At 39.6% G+C, this 18,607-nt stretch overlaps 1 protein-coding gene across 1 annotated transcript in view; it reads right to left on the bottom strand.

Annotated features, from left to right (window-relative positions):
- LOC109938216 (protein CLEC16A-like) overlaps positions 1-18,607 on the bottom strand; it is a gene marked incomplete at both ends in the record, with an annotated part of 44,745 nt that overhangs the window by 9,556 nt on the left and 16,582 nt on the right. The window contains one exon of the mRNA XM_048621424.1: positions 1,642-1,870. Coding sequence (XP_048477381.1) covers positions 1,642-1,870 — 229 coding nt within the window. The remainder of the gene's footprint in view (positions 1-1,641; positions 1,871-18,607) is intronic.

The raw sequence follows: 18,607 nt of genomic DNA, 5'->3' as shown, positions 1-18,607 counted from the left end.
ATTTACATTGGACAGGAGATCCTTGTAAAGCATGTTTGGGCCTAGGTTACTACTGAAATAAACTCCTTCAGCAATGTCTTGGGACTGAGATGAATGTCCTCCAACAACCACAATCATTTTTGCGTCAGGTATGCATTCATCTGATGCACAGCTTCCCACTCAGTCCAATTTTGTCAGGAAACCTTGATCTTAGACTTTGTCCAGAGAGTCAGCCTCAACTCAGCTCTAGAATTCAGTACTTCTATTCGTGTGCTTGAACCAAGTCTGAAATGAGGCCTGGAGAGGCCTCTGCAATTCTCCTCTTGGGTCAGATAGAGGCTAGTGCTATAGTTGCACTAGAATAGTGTGGCAGGGATCCAACAAGGCCTGGCACACACATCTTAAATACTAAGCTGGGACGTAGGCAGGACCCATGGGCTTTGTCTGGCATCTGTGATGATAGGGACCTTAGGCCAAAGTGGATCATCCACTTGACACTTCTAATTGAAGGTGGTAAGAGATAATTCGGCTCATCTTTTGCACTGGCACACTGGGCCATCCTGAGGATGTTCATGGAGCTTTTTCCACTGCCTAGTTAATTGCCACACCATCCAATGCTGATGTTACAGCTCTGCAGAGCTATTATCTGATCTGTTGGTTATGGAATTGCTTTGTTCTGCCTATCATATGTGTTTCAGGTGGTTAACACAATTACAGTCCAGGGTAGTAGCTTCATCAGGTTGGCATCCTATTTTTAGGTTTGGATGGTGCTGCATTTGGCATGTTCTCCTACAGTCCTTTTCAAATCAAGGCTCAACCCTAGCTCAATAGTAATTGTGCAATAGATATGCAAGGCCACAATGTTACGGATTGCAATGGAATCCAATTCTGCTGATATCATGTAATATGGTGGCTATGTTACCAGATGACTAGTCCAGAGGCCTAGATTAATGCTACGAAGACATCACTTCAAGTCCCAACCTGACAACTGAGGAACTTAAATTTAAATAATAAATAATTATGGAATGAGAAGCTAGTAACCCTGAAACTACGGATCGTCATACAATCCATCTGGTTTACTAACATCCTCCAGAAAAGGAAATTGCCACCATTACTTGATTTGACTCATATGTAACATGCCATATCCATAGTTGAGCCAAAATGCTTAGCAAATGGCTGGATTGTACTCATGAAAGTGGCTCTTCTTCAAGGTTCATTACATACAGGCAATAAATAGTGGCCTGAATGCCAGTATTCCATGAATTAATTCAAGAATGCTACCTAACCTTTTATCATCTGTGACTCATTTGCAAATTTGCCCCTATTTGAACTGCAGATGCTGAGAATCTGAAATAAAAATGGAAAATGCTAGAAGTGGTCAAGAATCAGGCTCCATCTGTGAATTAATGTTTTAGGGCCACAATGTCACAGTAAACTAACTCTGTTGAACTCTACACTGATACATGGCAGACTAGATAGTATCTCCTGCATTTACCATTTTTATTTCAGATTTGATCAACATGCAACTGTTCTCCTTCAGTTTTATAAACTCTCAAAATAATTTGGCTCTGAAAGCTTGAAGACATTCAGCAAAGATACTGAATCACTGGACTGTAGGAAAGTGAGGGGAGATATCAGTCTTCTAGTCAGTACTACACTCACCTTCAGTCTCCCCACTTGTCTTGATGCCCTTTGTACTAGACTCAGTACCTTTCAGCTTTTCAGCGTCATCTTCCTTTTCTTCCATTCCCTTCTCCTCTTCATCCTCTTCACCCACATTCTTATAGTTTGGTCTTTTCTGCAGTTTCTTTTTGCCCTTGTGTCGACTTATCTCAAGTGATCTCTCTAATGTTTCTACTGGCTTAGTGAAACATCGAACGCTTGCAGACATCTATCAAAAATAAAATCAACATTCTGAATCAGTTTGGAAAACAAAATTAGAAATATCCTTAATTCTCAAATGCCAGGTTTAACATACATCTGTCCACACCAGTCAAGCTTTGGTTTTTGCCCCAACACACCAGAAGACATTTTTCCACATACTTACTGTCATCAATTGGTGTTCTGGTATAACATAGCAATTAAATTTAGAAATGCAAAGTGTATATGTTATATATTATATATAAATAAAATGATTCATGGTATTAGAGGGTGAATGATTAGTAACTTTGTGCAGCATAAATGATTGGACTGAATTAGAGCATGGAAAATTGTCATGTGAATGCATTCAACACTCATTTATTAGAATCATCTAGACTAAATAAGGAATGATGACTCGGTAAAAAATTGCACATTTGAGGAACAATGAACAACAGTGACAAAGTGCTGGAGAGACCCAGCAGGTCTGGCAGCATCTGTGGAGAGAAAGCAGAGCTAATATTGAGGCCTATGACCCTTCTTCAGACCCTTCCCTTTCAAGAAGGGAAGGATCACTGGACTCGAAACTTTAATTCTGCCAAGCTACCAGACTGGATTTTATCGAGCAATTGCTGTTTATGTTTCAGATCACCAGCACCCGCAACTCTTTGCTTTATTTTAATGCAAACAGTTCATGTTTATTCCCTAACTGCCAAATGTTGGAGTTATTTACAGAATGACACATCCTGTAAGGGTCACAAACAATCCATGTTAGTTCTTTCACACAATTAAATCTGCCAATGGCATACTTTATGACTGCATCATTTGAAAAAAAAAGTGCATGCACAGCATTTGGAACAGTACAAAACCGTACAAAGTCGAAGATTGCAAAAATAGGTACAGTAGCAAAGTATTATGAATTAATTATCACAATTAAAGAATACTGTATCCTGTCTTTCATTACTTATTTTAGGAATGACATCATACGACAAAGTTAGATGAAAACTGAAATAACATCCTTGTTACCAGGAATCTTAGCCACTTTTCATTGAAACAAGGAAGTTAGAGGTTTAAGTTTAGCGTTTTGATTAAGTAAATCCAGGAGGAACTATTTCCAGTGATCACTTAGTTTTTAGGTACATTAAAGGGAGGGTGGGCGGGACTGTTAGACAGACAGACAATTGCCGAATTGCAGTGACAATACGAACAAAACCAGTCGTCCCAATTCACCAGTTAGAATTATTTTAAAAAGCTTAAAATAATAAAGTTGCGTAATTATGATCGTTTCATCATACAGATAATTACAATACGTTGCAAAAGATAGTCTCATTAATTTATAGAGTACAAATAAAATGCCGACTGCACTCCGTGCTCTATATTAAAGTCCTTAGTTAAAATTACGTCAGGTTGAATTTATTGAAATTTCAGTTGAATTGCATTTTCACCTCAATTCAATCACACAATTACGTCTTCTGCATTTGTGGCAAGTAGCAGTGGCAATGGAAAGTAGGATTCAAAAGGTTTTTTTAATGAAGTCCAGACAGAGCTTCTTCTCACTTTCAGCACTCATTTATGAATGCCTTTAGAAATTTGCATGAGCTTCGGCAAGGCCCCCATTTTCCTAAAATGAATTGGATATTCAACAATGGGTCTTTCATAACTTTAAAACTCAGCAAATACATGAGTTTTTGATAGGTTATGACACTTGCAAAGATGTACCATGTCAAGTTTTTCATTTGCTCTAAGAATTTTACAAGCTTGGTGATGCAGTTTGAGGTCATTCTGACAAAAAAAGGTATATAAAACATCTGAACAGAAATTGAAATTTCAACTGGTAAGTAAATTAGATTTGCGGTTTCAGTTTTGTGAAGCTAAGTTTTCTTTTTGAAGAAAAGTCAGAAGATTAATTTGGAACAACGAACTAATGTGATTTAAATTGGAATTAATGGGTGAAATGTTGACAAAATTAATTTTTATGATACACAGAAAAACTGAGACCACCAGCAAGTTTGAGTTCAGATCAGGAGAATCAGGTCTTAGCTCAACAGAACTGTTCTGTTCTAACAAAAGGACAGTTTGTTACTTGTGTAGAAATCTTCAGACTGGGGGAGCTTTTTTTTTGTGAAGTCTCCAAGCTTTGAGAGTTTGTGAAGTAGTTTCCTGGCTGTTAGAACTGAAAAGACATTAGACCATTAAAATTGGAGAGTTAGTCAAGAAAGAAAATAAGAGTTAAAATGGAGTGGTATTTCATTTTCTCTGAAAAGAATATTGCAGTGAAAAGATTGAATCTTTCTTTTTGCTGACTATGTTAAGATCTTTCTAAACAATCAGAATGTATCTAACTTTGTTGCTTTTCTTTCTTTTGCGTAAAAAGCTTCTGTGCTTTTGATAAAGAACATTAACGAATAAGAACATTTTGGTTTAATCTTTAAAGTAAAAGTAAGGTCTTCAGTTTGTGTTCAGCTGTCTAGCCTTTTCCTTACAAATAGCTTATTATGTAGAATTTTGAAACTGGCATGTAAAATAAAGGAAAAATTTACAACATTTATGGAGAGTGGGGATTCTACAAGCGTAAAGAGCAGGGATCGTAGAACGCTTAATGAATAACAAACAAAATACAATAAACATGGCAGGTCAGGTGATATGTTGCAGCAGAAGCATGTTGGAGCAGCTGGACACCAAGGTGATCCGTGGTGAAAGCAACTGTAGCAAATGTTTGTAGCTCAAACAACTTCAGATCAGAGTTCAGTAGCTGGTGTTTAAGCTGCAGACATTCCACCACATTCCCCTGGACACTCTGCAAATAGGCAGGTTCAATAAAAGTCTCAGAGTAAACGCTTTTCAGGGAACAATTTAGCATTTAGAGTGAGAGCAAGAAATTTAGATTAACAAAATTGCTTTTATTTAAGATTTGCGAAGTTATTTAAGGAAGAGCAAGAGACAGGCAGGAAGAGAGACAGAAAGAGTAAGAGGGAGGGAAGAATTACATTACATGCAAGTGTTTAGCTCGAAAGAAGCAAAAGAAAGTCTATGAAGTTGGCTGCTGCACAGATGTCAGCCCATGATTTCTGCTGAATTACACTATACCCTACAACAGGTTAACATTACATCTAATTGAGATAAATGGCCCATTGCTGTTAGAATAATGACCATAGCAGAGAATCAAGTGAATGAGAAGTGTCAAATAAACACCAGTACTTCTTGCAAAATCATGAGCTGAACAGAACTGTGCAAAGTGACTAGGATGATGACCCAAAAATGTGGCCCTCCAAGATAAGGTAGAGGCTCTGTGATGGAAAATTTCAACTCTAAAAAGAGAAACGAAGCTATGAATCCAACGCAATAGTCAGAATGAAAATCTGGAGCAAAACTAATAGACTTCAAGCAAAATCCACTCATCTCAGCTGAACCAAATTTAAAGCTTGGACTTGTAATCCTACATGAGCCTGAATAGATTACAGTATTTTACCGGCCACTTAAGCTAATGATTTCTGACCAGACCTTTTATAGATCTTCCTGAGCAGTAAATGCTGGCTTAACCAGTGATGCCCACATCCTGTGAATGAACAACAGAAAAAAAAAATTCAGGTTGATGAAATTGTGAGAGCAACTCAGCATGTGCCGAGAAGAGTTCCAGCTGCCTTCAAGTCCATTCCAAATGAAAAGATAGAGGAACCAGCAGCCCCACTGCACCAACCCAGGAGCTTATGAAAAAAGGATGGAATGATAAGGAGGCCAAATAAATTATTCTGAGCAGCAAGCACTGGGTGAGCAATTGAAAGCAAACAAACAATTACAGAACCAAAGAAGAAGCTGGATTTAAAAATGAACCAAGAAGAAAAAGATGCAACTAAAACTGCCTGAAGTCAAGTACATAAGTCATGTAAAAATAAGATATGTAAGAATAAGATCTACTGTAGACAGCTCACCAGCAATTGCAACGCTCCTGCACCATCTGGTTTTGGTCTGACAACACAAGGGTTTACCCATATCTCAACAAGGAGAGAGGTACAGCAGGGATGCTTTAGCTAACAGATGTGAAAGCATTGCAACACTCTGAATTTGTGAATGAATTAGCAAAGTTTTGTTTAATCAGAGTGGGGCACCTTAAACAAGGCAACTACTAAGAAACCAGGAAATGGCAGAGTCGAATAAATACAGTAGAAGAGATTAATAGCATTCCAAAATTACTAAATATTCAGGGGGCAAAACGAGGAGAGGAAGTAAATACAATGACTTTTAGAGAAAAAGTGCTATGGAAACTAATGAGGGCTAAAGACCGATAAATCTGCTGGACACGATGGGATGCGTCAAGGATATTAAAGGAAGTAGTTAGACAGGGTGTGGATGCACTGGCAGCAATCTTCCAGGAACCCTGAAACTCTAGAAGAGAGGACTGAGAAACTGCCAATGTAACATCTTTGGTTAAAAATGGAAGGAGACAATAAACAGATAACCATTGGTCAGTTAGCTTAGCATCTGAACAGGAAGCCCCCGGGTTGCAAACAGTGTTGTTCTGGAGTCTTTTCGCAAGTTGATTTGTACGCAAGTCAGAACACAATGCAGAACAATGAAAAGCAGCTGAAATGCAACAATGAAAAGCAGTTCATTAGCACAGGAAATGTTTAAAGTTACAGCCGCTCAATGAGTTCTCATTCACAAGTAGGAGCATTCATATCCAGATATGCATAAATTGGGGACCTGTGGATTGGGAAAATCTTTGACTTTATGATAAAGGATGTAACAGCAGAGCATTTAGAAACACATAACATGATCAAGCACAGCCAAAGATGAGCTAAACAGGAGGGCATTTTCAGGGTCGCAACTGAAATGGAGTGCCACCGGGATCAGGGCTGGGGCCACAATTATTTACAATTTATATTTAATTGGACAACATATATTTAATTGGACAAAGGCTGCAGAAAGCTACAAAAAAAAGGGGGATTTGGGAGTCCTTGAACATAAATCATAGATGCTAGCATATACAATCAGCAGGTAATAGGGAAGGTAACTGGAATGTTGACCTTTATTTGAAAGGGAATGGAATATAAGAATAGGGAGGTTTTGCTTAAAATATGCAAGGTCCTAGTTGACTGCAGCTGGAATACAGTTAACAGTCCTGGACCCTTTATCCAAGGAACAATATACTGGCATTGGAGGCAGTCCAGAGAAGGTTCACTCGGGTGGCACAAGGTTTGGAGAGATGGTCATATGAAGACAGATTGAGCAGAATGGGCTTATACTCACTGGAGTTAAGAATCAGAGGCAACTTTATCAAAACACACAAGATTCTTGGGGGTAACAAGGTGTAGAGCTGGATGAACACAGCAGGCCAAGCAGCATCAGAGGAGCAGGAAAGCTGACATTTTGGGCCTAGACCCTTCTTCAGAAATGGAGGAAGGGAAGGGGATTCTGAAATAAATAGGGAGAGGAGGGGGAGGCGGATAGAAGGTGGATAAAAGGAGAAGATAGGTGGAGAGGAGACAGATAGGTCAAAGAGGCGGGGTTGGAGCCAGTAAAGGTGAGTGTCGGTGGGGAGTTAGGGAGGGGATCGGTCAGTCCAGGGAGGACAGACAGGTCAAGGGGGCAGGATGAGGCTAGTAGGTAGACAGGATAGATGCAGAAAGATTATTCCCCTTGAGAGAGAGTCTAGAACCAGAGGCATAATCTCAGAATAAAAGGGGTCACACATTTAAGACGAAGATGAGGAGGTTTCTTCTTTCATAGGGTAGTGGAATTCTTTACCACAGAGTTGATGCTGGACCGTCAAGTATTTTCATGGCTGAGATGGAGATTTTTAATCAGTACGGGAATCAAGGGTTATAGTAGAAGGCAGAAAAGTGGAGTTGAGGATTATCAGATCAGCCGTGATTTCATTGAATGATGGAGCACACTCGATGGGCTGAATGGCCTATTTCTACACCTAAGTCTTCGAGTCTTATGTGCATTGATACTGGAGAACAGAAAAATAAATTTTCCACTTTAATCAAATTGTAGTCCCAGTTTGCCACAATCTGGAAGCCTTCAATCCAGCAGAGACATTGAATCTGAAAGACCAGCATCTTGCTTTGATCAAGCACTTACCATGGGAACAACAATGTTCAGGGAAGGGACATATCACAGCAACGAGCCGATGCCAGAAGCAGTTAAAAACACTCATACAAGTTGTATCTAATAGACCTAAAGTCTTTAGGGATTATGGAATAAATACATGTGCAGAGATGAGCAAAAGTAGGACTGACTCGAATTAACAGAATTTTTGTTCAGGGATGACAACTATGGTAATTTGTAACTGCAAACAATATTGCACAGTTTTGTTATTTTTAACGAAAGGAGTGTGTTTGGAAAAAGGCATTTGTACATTGTAGAACTGTGGCTTGCCATAATAACACAACCTCTACTGTAACTTGCTTTTACCTGAGATTGAGTACCTATTAAAAACATGTAACATAGTCAGAGTTCTCCAGCATTGAAGCAGACCTTTTGGTCCAACTTTTACACGCTGACCAGATACCCTAAATTAATCTAATCTCACTTGCCAGCATTTGACCCATATCCCTCTAAAACGTTCCTGATCACATACCCATCCAGATGCCTTTTAAATGTTGTAATTGTATCAACCTCCACCACTTCCTTTGGCAGCTCATTTCATACATGCACCACCCTCTGCATGAAAATGTTGCCCCTTAGGTCCCTTTTATATATTTCACTTCTTACCTTAAGCCTATGCCTTCTACTTTTGGACTCCCCTACCCTGGAAAAAAGACCTTGGCTATTCATCCTATCCATGCTCCTCATGATTTTATAAACCTCTATAAGGTCACCCCTCAGCCTCTGACACTCCAGGGAAAACAGGCCCAGCCTATTGAGCCTCTCCCTATGGCTCAAACCCTCCAACCCCCACAACATCCTTGTAAATCTTTTCTGCACCCTTTCAAGTTTAACATCTTTCCTGTAGCAGGGAGATCAGAATTGAATGCAGTATTCCAAAAGTGGCCTAACCAATGTCCTGTACAGCCACAACCTCCTAACTCCTATACTCAATGAACTAAAATAAGCACCTGCAGGCCAGCCATCACTATCACCACTCAATTATCAACCATTTCAAATGGTCATTGGAGTTTTGGGACCCTGACTAAGCAAGTTATTCCTTTTCGGATTGATCATATTTACAAAATCTTAGGCAACCTGCCATTAGGTTATTCCAAAGATATAGCCCACCGTTTTTCAAAATATTAAAGTCAATTAATTATGGAAGAGAAAAAGAGGAATGTCCCATTCTTTAAATGAGTTAATTGCATTCCACTTTTGTGGCCTTCTCCCAATGACACGCAATATGGAAACTTCACCCAAACAAAAGCGCACAAATTTGCCCTCCAAACTGTTTGATTCCTTTCTTGTGTGTTGCAATCACATTTACAAGAACAATTAATTAACTGACCATAATAAACTCACTCTTCCTGAATTACTAAGACAAACAGTAACTCAAATGAAGATCAGATCCTAAGTACAGTAAAATTCTAACTTCCAGTTTTACAAAATGAATGCCCCTAAATGATAAATAACAGAGACAAACATCTTACTGTAACAGCTGCCAGATTGCCACATTTTACTATCCGATAGTAAACTTATGATAGTTTGCCAACCTCTTTCAGGAAGGGAAAATTCCAACATTTGTTTGTTTACTTCAAAGCAGTTTAATCCATTTACTTGTATCTTTAAAGCATAACTTCCATGGATAGCACTCACACGAATTAGTCATGCATGTCTAGTTCGATCAGTTGGCTACATACAGCAGCCATTCAGCAAGTTAAGGGAAGGGACACTGGTGTGGGAAAGTCAGGCTCACGTGGACATATTGGATTGTTTAAGCATGAGGTTTAATCTGGAACTGGACTAAAATCAGGACTTGGCACGCTATAATATCTAGGAGAAATGACAGATCTTCATCTCTCTTGCATAATACCTTCTTTTCTTACCAGAAAAGTGACAAAGAAATTCAAAGGCTTAGGATAAGAATCTGCTGGAAGTAAATACTAATATAGTCCAGGGTAAAGCAATTACTTTCACAGTTTCAGTTCTGGATGCCTCATGTAAACCTGTTCCACCTACATATACATTGGGTCAACATATCAAAGGAGCAGATAAAAAGATTATTTCCAGTACTCTTCAAATATCATTTCATAACTGGAAGAGCACAGAACTGTCTAAGTGACTAACCGTCCCATTTTCCTGTGGGGCAGCACCTGGCCTCTGCTCAGTATCTACCCTCAGCAGCGGAGCTGAGATGACAACTTATTGTGTGGATAATCACAGATGCATAACCACATCCTGCCACAACCTATTCAACTACATATGGAACAAGTGAGTTTAAAAAAAAACTCCAAAACTATTGTGAATTTTGCAGTCAAGATATGATCTATGAAAAGTAGATATGGAAGGTGTTGCCTTTTTTTTAAAATAAAGCAAGACATTATCAAACAGTGTCAGACAAATGGGTAGTAACCGGTAATTTCTGTCTTGCATAGTTCCCAAAAATGCAACTTAGTCCAACTGCAGAAAGCACACCCTAATTGGTCAGGAGTATGCATCTATCACATGCACCTTGCAATATTTTTAGTAACTTCCAATTGCAATCAATCTAGAAACAAAAACAGAAGTTGCTGGGAAGTCTTAGCAGGTCTGGTAGCATCTGTGAAGAGAAATCAGAGTTAATGTTTTGGGTTCAATTACCCTTCCTCAGAACGGTCACCAGACCCGAAACGTTAACTCTGATTTCTCTTCACAGATGCTGCCAGACCTGCTGACTTTTCCAGCAACTTTTGTTTCTGATTTACAGCATCCGCAGGTCTTTTTGTTTTTATACAATTAATGTAGTCTCACTTGGAGATGATGCAAAAACAGCAAATGGGATTCTGGGAAAGGGAAGTCATGACAGAGGTTATTGCACAAGTTTAGACATACAGGGCTTTCTGTAGATGCATGACCAGGAGATGGACAGGTGCTCAAAAAGGCACAGCTGGCCCATGTGCCAGTACCCTAGCTCCATCCCAACCATGGAAGTGTATGGAATGGCATCAGAGCCAGGTGGATGAAATGGGTGCAAAAACAGAAGTTGCTGTAAAAGCTCAGCAGGTCTGGCAGCATCTGTGAAGATAAAAATAAAAATCAGATTAACGTTTTGGGTCTGATGACCCTTCCTCCGCTCTGAAGGAAGGGTGACCAAACCCAAAATATTAACTCTGATGTTTTATATTCATGAATGCTGCCAGAGCTGCTGAGATCTTCCAGCAACTTCTGTTTTTGTTCCTGATTTACAGCATCCGCAGTTCTTTTGGTTTTTATTCAGGATGAAATGGGTGGTTCTTTAAAGTTGTTAATATGCATTTAAGACAAGTGAAGGAGGCAGACTAATATTTTTCAGTTTGCCTCCAGGTTTAACTGTCTGGAAGTGGCATCCCAATGGCAGACTTAAGTTGGCCCGCTTGAGTACTGCATCAGCTGCATGCTGCACTGTGGAAAGGCTTCCCCTCCCACAACAGTACCTGGGGACAAAGATATTTTTAAATTTAAATTGCAGGGAATTAGACAGACACCACTTCTATTTTGCAGTGTTACTGCAACGCAAAGCAGGTGAAATCTGTAACTCCTTCCAAGCTGTAAGGCTTCCAGCTTAGAGATCCCACTCAAATGGACAAGAAGACCACTCAGTGGTCAGTAATTTACCTGTCCAAGGGAGAAGTACATCGAGTGATTCTTTCCCCCCGTATTGCAGGCTTCTCATCTACATTTCAGCCTGACAAGTGTTAAGTCTACAGAGTCTAAAGTATAATAATGAAATCATTTTTCTCCTATTACAACAATTACTTCAGTATTGTAACCTTAGTTCTAGACTCTAAGCTACTTCAATTAGGGGGATGACACCATGAGTTAAAGTAAAGGCATTATATGGTTAGAAACAATTGAGCGGCACGGTGGCTCAGTGGTTAGCACTACTGCCTCACAGCACCAGGGACCTGGGTTCATTTCCAGCCTCGGGTGACTGTCTGTGTGGAGTTTACACATTCTCCGTGTGCCACGTGGGTTTCCTCCGGGTGCTCCAGTTTCCTCCCACAGTCCAAAGATGTGCAGATTAGGGGAACTGGACATGCTAAATTGCCCATTGTGTTCAGGGATGTGTAGGTTAGGTGGATCAGCCACGCGGGTTGCAGGGATAGGGTGGAGGGAGGGGGAGTTAGACTGGGTGGGATGCTCCTCAGAGTTGGTGTGAACTTGTTGGGCTGAATGGCCTGCTTCCACACTGAAGGGATTCTACGGAAAATTCACAGTATGATCAAATAATTACATGACACACCAATTTATATGCATCTCACTACAAGGGAATGATAAAAATAGTTCAAAATCTAGCATCATGGATCTAATGGTACAATGAAAAATGCTTATTTAAAGTTAGCAAAAGATGCATTCACAAATCTGAAAATCTACACTGCTAAGTAAATTAAGTGAAGTATTGCAATCTAACTAAATCTGTCAGTGTTCCTCCTGTTTCAGTGCAGTAAACTTGAGGATTTTCAGACAAAGTCAAAAAGTCTAGCACAGCCAAACATTACTGTTTCTAACGTACCCCTCAAAAGTTTTTTTCATCCAATGTTCTTCCCCATTATCATTTAAGCACCAATGCCTAGTGTTGGTTTGCAGAATGCCCTTTCCAAAAAAAAGCAATTGAAACGGAATAGCGCAGTCAAGGGTAAAATATAGCCAGAGAGCACCTGGACCACAATAGGTTTGAACTCTCTCTACTGCACTCTTCAGCACGTTACCTACTTGCACAAATGGTTTAAACTTCTTCTGCAACAAAGCATTTGTTAAATGTACGAGTAGAATGACCATTACAGCCAGTCTAATTTTGCACGCAAGTACAGTAACCAATTCTACTTTGTGTACGGTAAGTAATTTTGTATCTATATCAGTCTTGGTTTGATCTAGTGTAGTTTACTGGTAAAACAGAGCAATACCAGAAAGTCTGGTGCTCTTTACAGGAAAGAGAAAGTAGGTTATAAGCCCAACAAGCCCAATGCAGGTATAATCACACCACACATCAATTATTCAGGAAATAACTGGTGATATTTCTCACCAAACAGGAAGGAAAAGCGTAACCTGCAGGAGCCAACACTGAAGAGGACAGGGTGCCACTCGACCTCCCTAAAGCAGAAGTTATTGTAATAGTTTGGCATCAAAACCTATTGTGAAGAATTCGTGCCTGAAAAAAGCAAGTACAACACAAGATTTTGCAGAGAAAACTAGGCCCAGTTTCCCATAATTCATGTGCACAGTAGATAAGAAAACCATTCACAGACTGTAGAAATTGCACAAGGTTAAAGTAGACAAAGCTCAAAAGTGTATTTTTTTTAAAAAAAGCATTCCATTTTCAAATTTGCCTCATATTTCATTCTGATTTGTATCTAACATAGGGAAAATATGCATTCTAAAGAAGTCAACACAAAATCCAAGTTAATCAAGAACTTTGCTCCAACACTTCGCTGCTCTTATTAATCACTAAGTCCATGTCCATTTATCTATGTAAATGAATAGCACTTCAAATGGGAACAGTCCTTCAAATTAACCACAAATCTCTCAGAGCAGTGTTGTCCAATAGAAACAATTGACTAATTGCAGGTGTGGATATTGCTACAGTTAACCACATGCACGAATATAAAATAGCTCACACATGCTGACACATTATCCTTTTCTCCCCTTCGGCAGTCCTTCAGAATTGAGGAGTTGATTTCACTCCGTTTAACAGGTCTGAGATAGCTCACGCATCCAACGTGCGATCTGCTGGATCTGTCACTTGTGGGGCAGGTTGTGGCAGAAAGGTTGGTAAATGGGTTGTTCAGAGGTTAATGCACACTCCCCAACACCTCAATGTAACCTCCGCATGTTCGGAATTCCCTTGATGTGCTTGGTGCCCTCCCAAGATCCCAAGCCTTCTGCGTTTCGGTCAGTCATAAAGTATCAGCAATTATGTCTGACCTCTTCTGGCATACTTTGAGAACATCCCTGAAGGATTCTAACATCCTGCTGGACATCTCTTGCTATAACAGAGTTCAGAGAACAGCAGTTGCTTTGGGAATCTGGCGATAGGTGTACAAATAACAAGTGTCATGTTTTAAGCGTTTAGTACCTCAAAGCTGAGCAAGTTCGCTTGGGATATGGGTGCTGCTGTTAGGCCATTTTCATTTTTGCCATCGGAATGGAAGGATCTTGTGAAGGCACCAGCCAATGGTATTTTGAGGTGCCTTCTTTAAATTGTGAAAATCTCCGAATCACATAGCAGCACGGCAATCACTGCTGCTTGGTGAGCTCAACACTGTCAAACGTCCTTCATCTGTCTTTGTTGCTTTAACATCTAACACCTTTCAGTAACTAAGGAAACAAATCACTCATCAAAAGAAAACACTTGCAGATTGTTAGTGAAATATTAATATAAAAAAAATCAAATGTAAAAGGACTGGAGCACGCACATAACATGTGAATAGGAACATGTTAAATAACAAGGTCGTTTGCCCATTTTTAATGCATAAATCAAAGTGGCAACAATACGGATCCAGATATCCAATTAGCTACAATGGACACACTGATGGAACGTATTTCAAAGCAAAAGTGGTGGAGCCTTTAAGAACAAGGAGACTTTCTGAATAATGGAATGGACGTTTGCACTGGATTAACCAACAACTCAAGCTCCCAAGTATGAGCTGATTCACATTATGTGCTGGAGCATTTTTAGCTTGAAGAACATTGGAACTGAGGTGTACAATGAGTATAGCTCCCAATATGCTTATTTTGATAGATATTTAAATAGATAAGGCAAGTGAAAGGTCACAGACCATGATAGCACACACCAACTTGAAAAGCTAAAAGAAATAGGGATAAATCTTACTCTGCATCTTATCAAGAGGCTGCCCCTCAGCAACATCATGCGAAAACAGTTCTGTTTCTACATACTTGCTGACAAACCCATCTCCTCAGATAACTCTTCCACTGTCCAACTGCTTATCCAAAATCTGTCACTCGAGAGGAAATTTCCTCTCAAATATCAAGACTGAAGCTACCATTTTTAGTACTTAACTTCAGTTGCAAACCTCCACACATCTTCCTGGCAAGTATTAGAGACTGAATGAACTGCACACAATTCTGGTGTCCAACAGAGACAATAAACGGGTAACTTTCAGGTTGTCAAAATGTAACTAATGTGGTGTCACAGGGATTCAGTGGTGGGGCCTCAATACCTACGATGGGCATTAACGACTTAAACGACAGGACCGAGAGTATTGAAGCGAAACTTGAACACAATACAAACACATTGAAAATGAATGTATGACGACAGAGTCTGCAAAGGGATATAGACAGGTTAAGAGTGTGTCTGCCAATTGTTTGCCAATGTATAATGTAGGAAAATGTAAAGTTACTCATTTTGGTCAGAAATATTAAAACAAGATAATATTTAAATGAAGAGAGAATACACAATGCTGGTACAAGAAGATCTAGATGTTCTTGCACATGAATTACAAATAGTTAACATTCAGCCACAGCAGACAATTAGGAAGACAAATGGTATTTTGGTCTTTATTTCAAGGTGATTGGAACATAAAAGTACTCAAGTCTTGACATGACCCTGTAGAACACTGGTGAGACTGTACTTATAGTACCATTTTTAGTTTTGCTCTCATTATTTAACGGAGGGACGCAGTTCCAGCATAGATAGTTCAGAGAAGACTCACTCAGTTGACTCCTAGAAAGAAAGTGCTAATTTATGAGGAAAGGATGAGCAGATCGGGCCTATTGTCATTGGAGTTTAGAAGAAGTAGGTTTATTTGAAAACAATTTTTTTCTTTCGATGGAGGCATTTCTTGAAACATTGTACTTGGAAACAGGAGTGGGCCTTTTGGCCCTCCAAGCCTGCCCACCATTCAATAAGATCATGGCTGATCTGGTTGTGGTCTCAGCTCCACTTCCATGCCTGCACCTCAACCTTTGACTGCTTTGTATATCAAAAATGTAAACTTATTCAAAGCTGAGAAGATAAAGTTACAGCCTCCACTATCTTCTCAGGAACACAGAGTTTGATACTTTAATGCTCCTCAGAGGGGAAAAAATCTCATCTCTCTCTCAAAAGGCAGACCTCTTAATTAAGTCACCTAGTTTTAGTTTCCCCCATAAGAGGGAACATCCTCCTAGTATCCACCCTATCCAGTTCTCTCAAGATTTTGTACAATTAAGTAAGATCATTCCTCCTTCTTCTATACTCCTAAACTGTTAAACCTTTCCTGAACTGCTTCCAAAGCGATTATGTTTTTCCAAAACTGTATTCTGCACGCCAAATACAATCTCATCCTAGGCTTGAATGGCTGAAAATTTAAAAAAAAAGCTTTTGTACTTGCATATCTCATTCCCCTTACAATAAATGTGAACATTCAATTTGATTTCCTGATTACTTGCTGTGTCTGCATTCTAATGCTATGCGATTCATGTACCAGAATACACAAGAGCAAAGGGAAGTCGTCGGCAGGACATTTCCCCTAATGGGGTAAGTGTAGATTTAAAAGAGTTTCAGCATATAGGGGTCACCCATTAAGACAGAAGGATTATTTCCTCTGGTGGTTCTGAATGCCTGGAATTCCCTAGTCAAGAGAACTGTGCAGGATGAAATAACCATATTTTGAGATAGACAGATTTTTGAATTATAGAGGAGTCAAAGTCTATGGGTAGCAGGCAGCAAGGTGGAGTTGAGGCCAATATCAGATCAATCATGAGCAGAGCAGGCTCAAGACTGGCACAGCCCATTCATGCTTCCCAACTCATATTCTGAAGCAGTTCATTGTTGCTTGAAACATGAGGCATGCAGAATCACAGCATATGCCCATAACTTCTACCTCCATTGTAAATTATAATCAGACCATATGAATCTTTTGCAAGCAATCGAAACACCCAGCCTTGATGCACCAAGCAAATCAAAAGTTGGTAGAAAACACAAATCGGGGATTTCACCTTGAAAGGGTAGTGCTAGTGCAAGTGCAATGCTCGTTGATAAACTTGAAGATAAGGTTTTCTGTTTCTACTGCAGCTGGTGTACATACTCTAGTATCTTGAAGAGCATCTCTGTCAGACCTGTATAAGCTTATCTCAGTCAAGAAGAGTGATACATCTGAGCACTTTGGTGAAAAACAATTTTACTTCAGATTCTGCACTGAAGTAATTTTTAACTCAGCATTGAGTATTTACTTATAACAAAGTCATTCTAATTTCCTCTAACAAAATTAAGTTTTGTTGGAGTTTAAAAGCATTGTTCAATTGCACTTCAATTAACAATAAAACCACAGAACTCAATCACAGCAGCCTAGCATCCACCGGTACTTTAATTTAAAAAAGGAATTCAAAATAATACAGATTATAACTGTTTCCTACTTCAGAATAGATCAAATAAACAATTTGATAGGGATAGACTCAAAATTATTTTGGTTTTAAGAGAATGTTGTTAATGAAATGACCAAAAAGAAAATGTCTAGAATGGCTACAGTTAACACAATTAATAAACAGGATGTAACAACATGGTCTCAATTTTCAACAAGTTAGAATAAATTACAGGCCCTTTAAAAAGGCAGATGATTTTGAGCCCAGAACCGTCAACCCCAATCTCAGGGCTTTCAATTTTCAGGACTGCACTTTAAGGGTGCAGGCTTTTTCAAGTTGCAAACCCACATCTGGCATTTCTCACCTGGTCAGCTCAATGGGAGAGACAGGCATGTCCCAGTCATCCACAATTTTCACGGAGTCAGACTAGCTTTTCAAAGAGTCAGGCTTCACAGTACCAGAGGGGTAGTGTACCATCAACTGCAGGAGGGAAACTTTAAGAAAGGTCCTCTTGACGCTCCTGTGCCAAGCTTTGTCTCCCCAACCTTACCCTGATGTCCTTTCGCAAGCGATGGCGGTTCGCACAGCTGTCCCAGAGACCCTAAGAGTTCCCCAAAGCTAAGATGCTTACACATCCATGCACCAATCATAACTTTACTTTCCACATAAGCCAATAAAAATGTCAATTACCCAAGTCCTTTGAAAAAAGCAGTAGCAGGAGCTACAAACACAACCTTTTTTTAAAATTCATTCACAGGGCAGCCCTGGCTAAACCAGTATTTATTGCTCATCCCCAATTGCCCAAGGGCAGTTGAGAATCAAAACCCTGCTGTGGGTCTGGAGTCACATGTAGGCCAGACCAGGTAAGGTTAACAGTTTCCTTCCCTAATGGATATTAGTGAACTAGATGGGTTTTTATAACAATCCGTAATGGATTATGGTCATCATCAGACTCTTAATGTCAGATTTTCTTTAAAAATCAAATTCAAATTCCACCATCTGCTGTGGTGGGATTCAAACCCAGGTCACCAGAACTTTACCTGGGTCTCTGGATTAACAGTCCAGGTGATAATACCACCAGGGTATTCCAGGGGAGGTGATGGCCTAGTGGTACTATCACTTTCTTAGCCTTCTATAAATAAACATTATGTAATTGACAAAGAGCCAGAGCATTTATTCAAGCAATGCTGTCCCCAAAACTTAGATGGTTCAGCAGACTAATAAATTTTGAGGCTTTCAGCAAAGTTTTATTATGCATTTTTTGGCTAAGAGCCAAGATGTCCATTCGAGTGCTAAATGGCCAGACATGGGTAGAATTGGGGGTAAGTTGGTGCCAAGCCTGGCGTGAGGAACTCTAGGG

The sequence above is a fragment of the Rhincodon typus genome, unplaced genomic scaffold (assembly GCF_021869965.1).
Source record: "Rhincodon typus isolate 14 unplaced genomic scaffold, sRhiTyp1.1 hic_rhity00000642, whole genome shotgun sequence".
NCBI classification, from domain to species: Eukaryota; Metazoa; Chordata; class Chondrichthyes; order Orectolobiformes; family Rhincodontidae; genus Rhincodon; species Rhincodon typus.
Note: the sequence above shows the minus strand (reverse complement) of the source record. Positions and strands in the feature narration are given on the sequence as shown.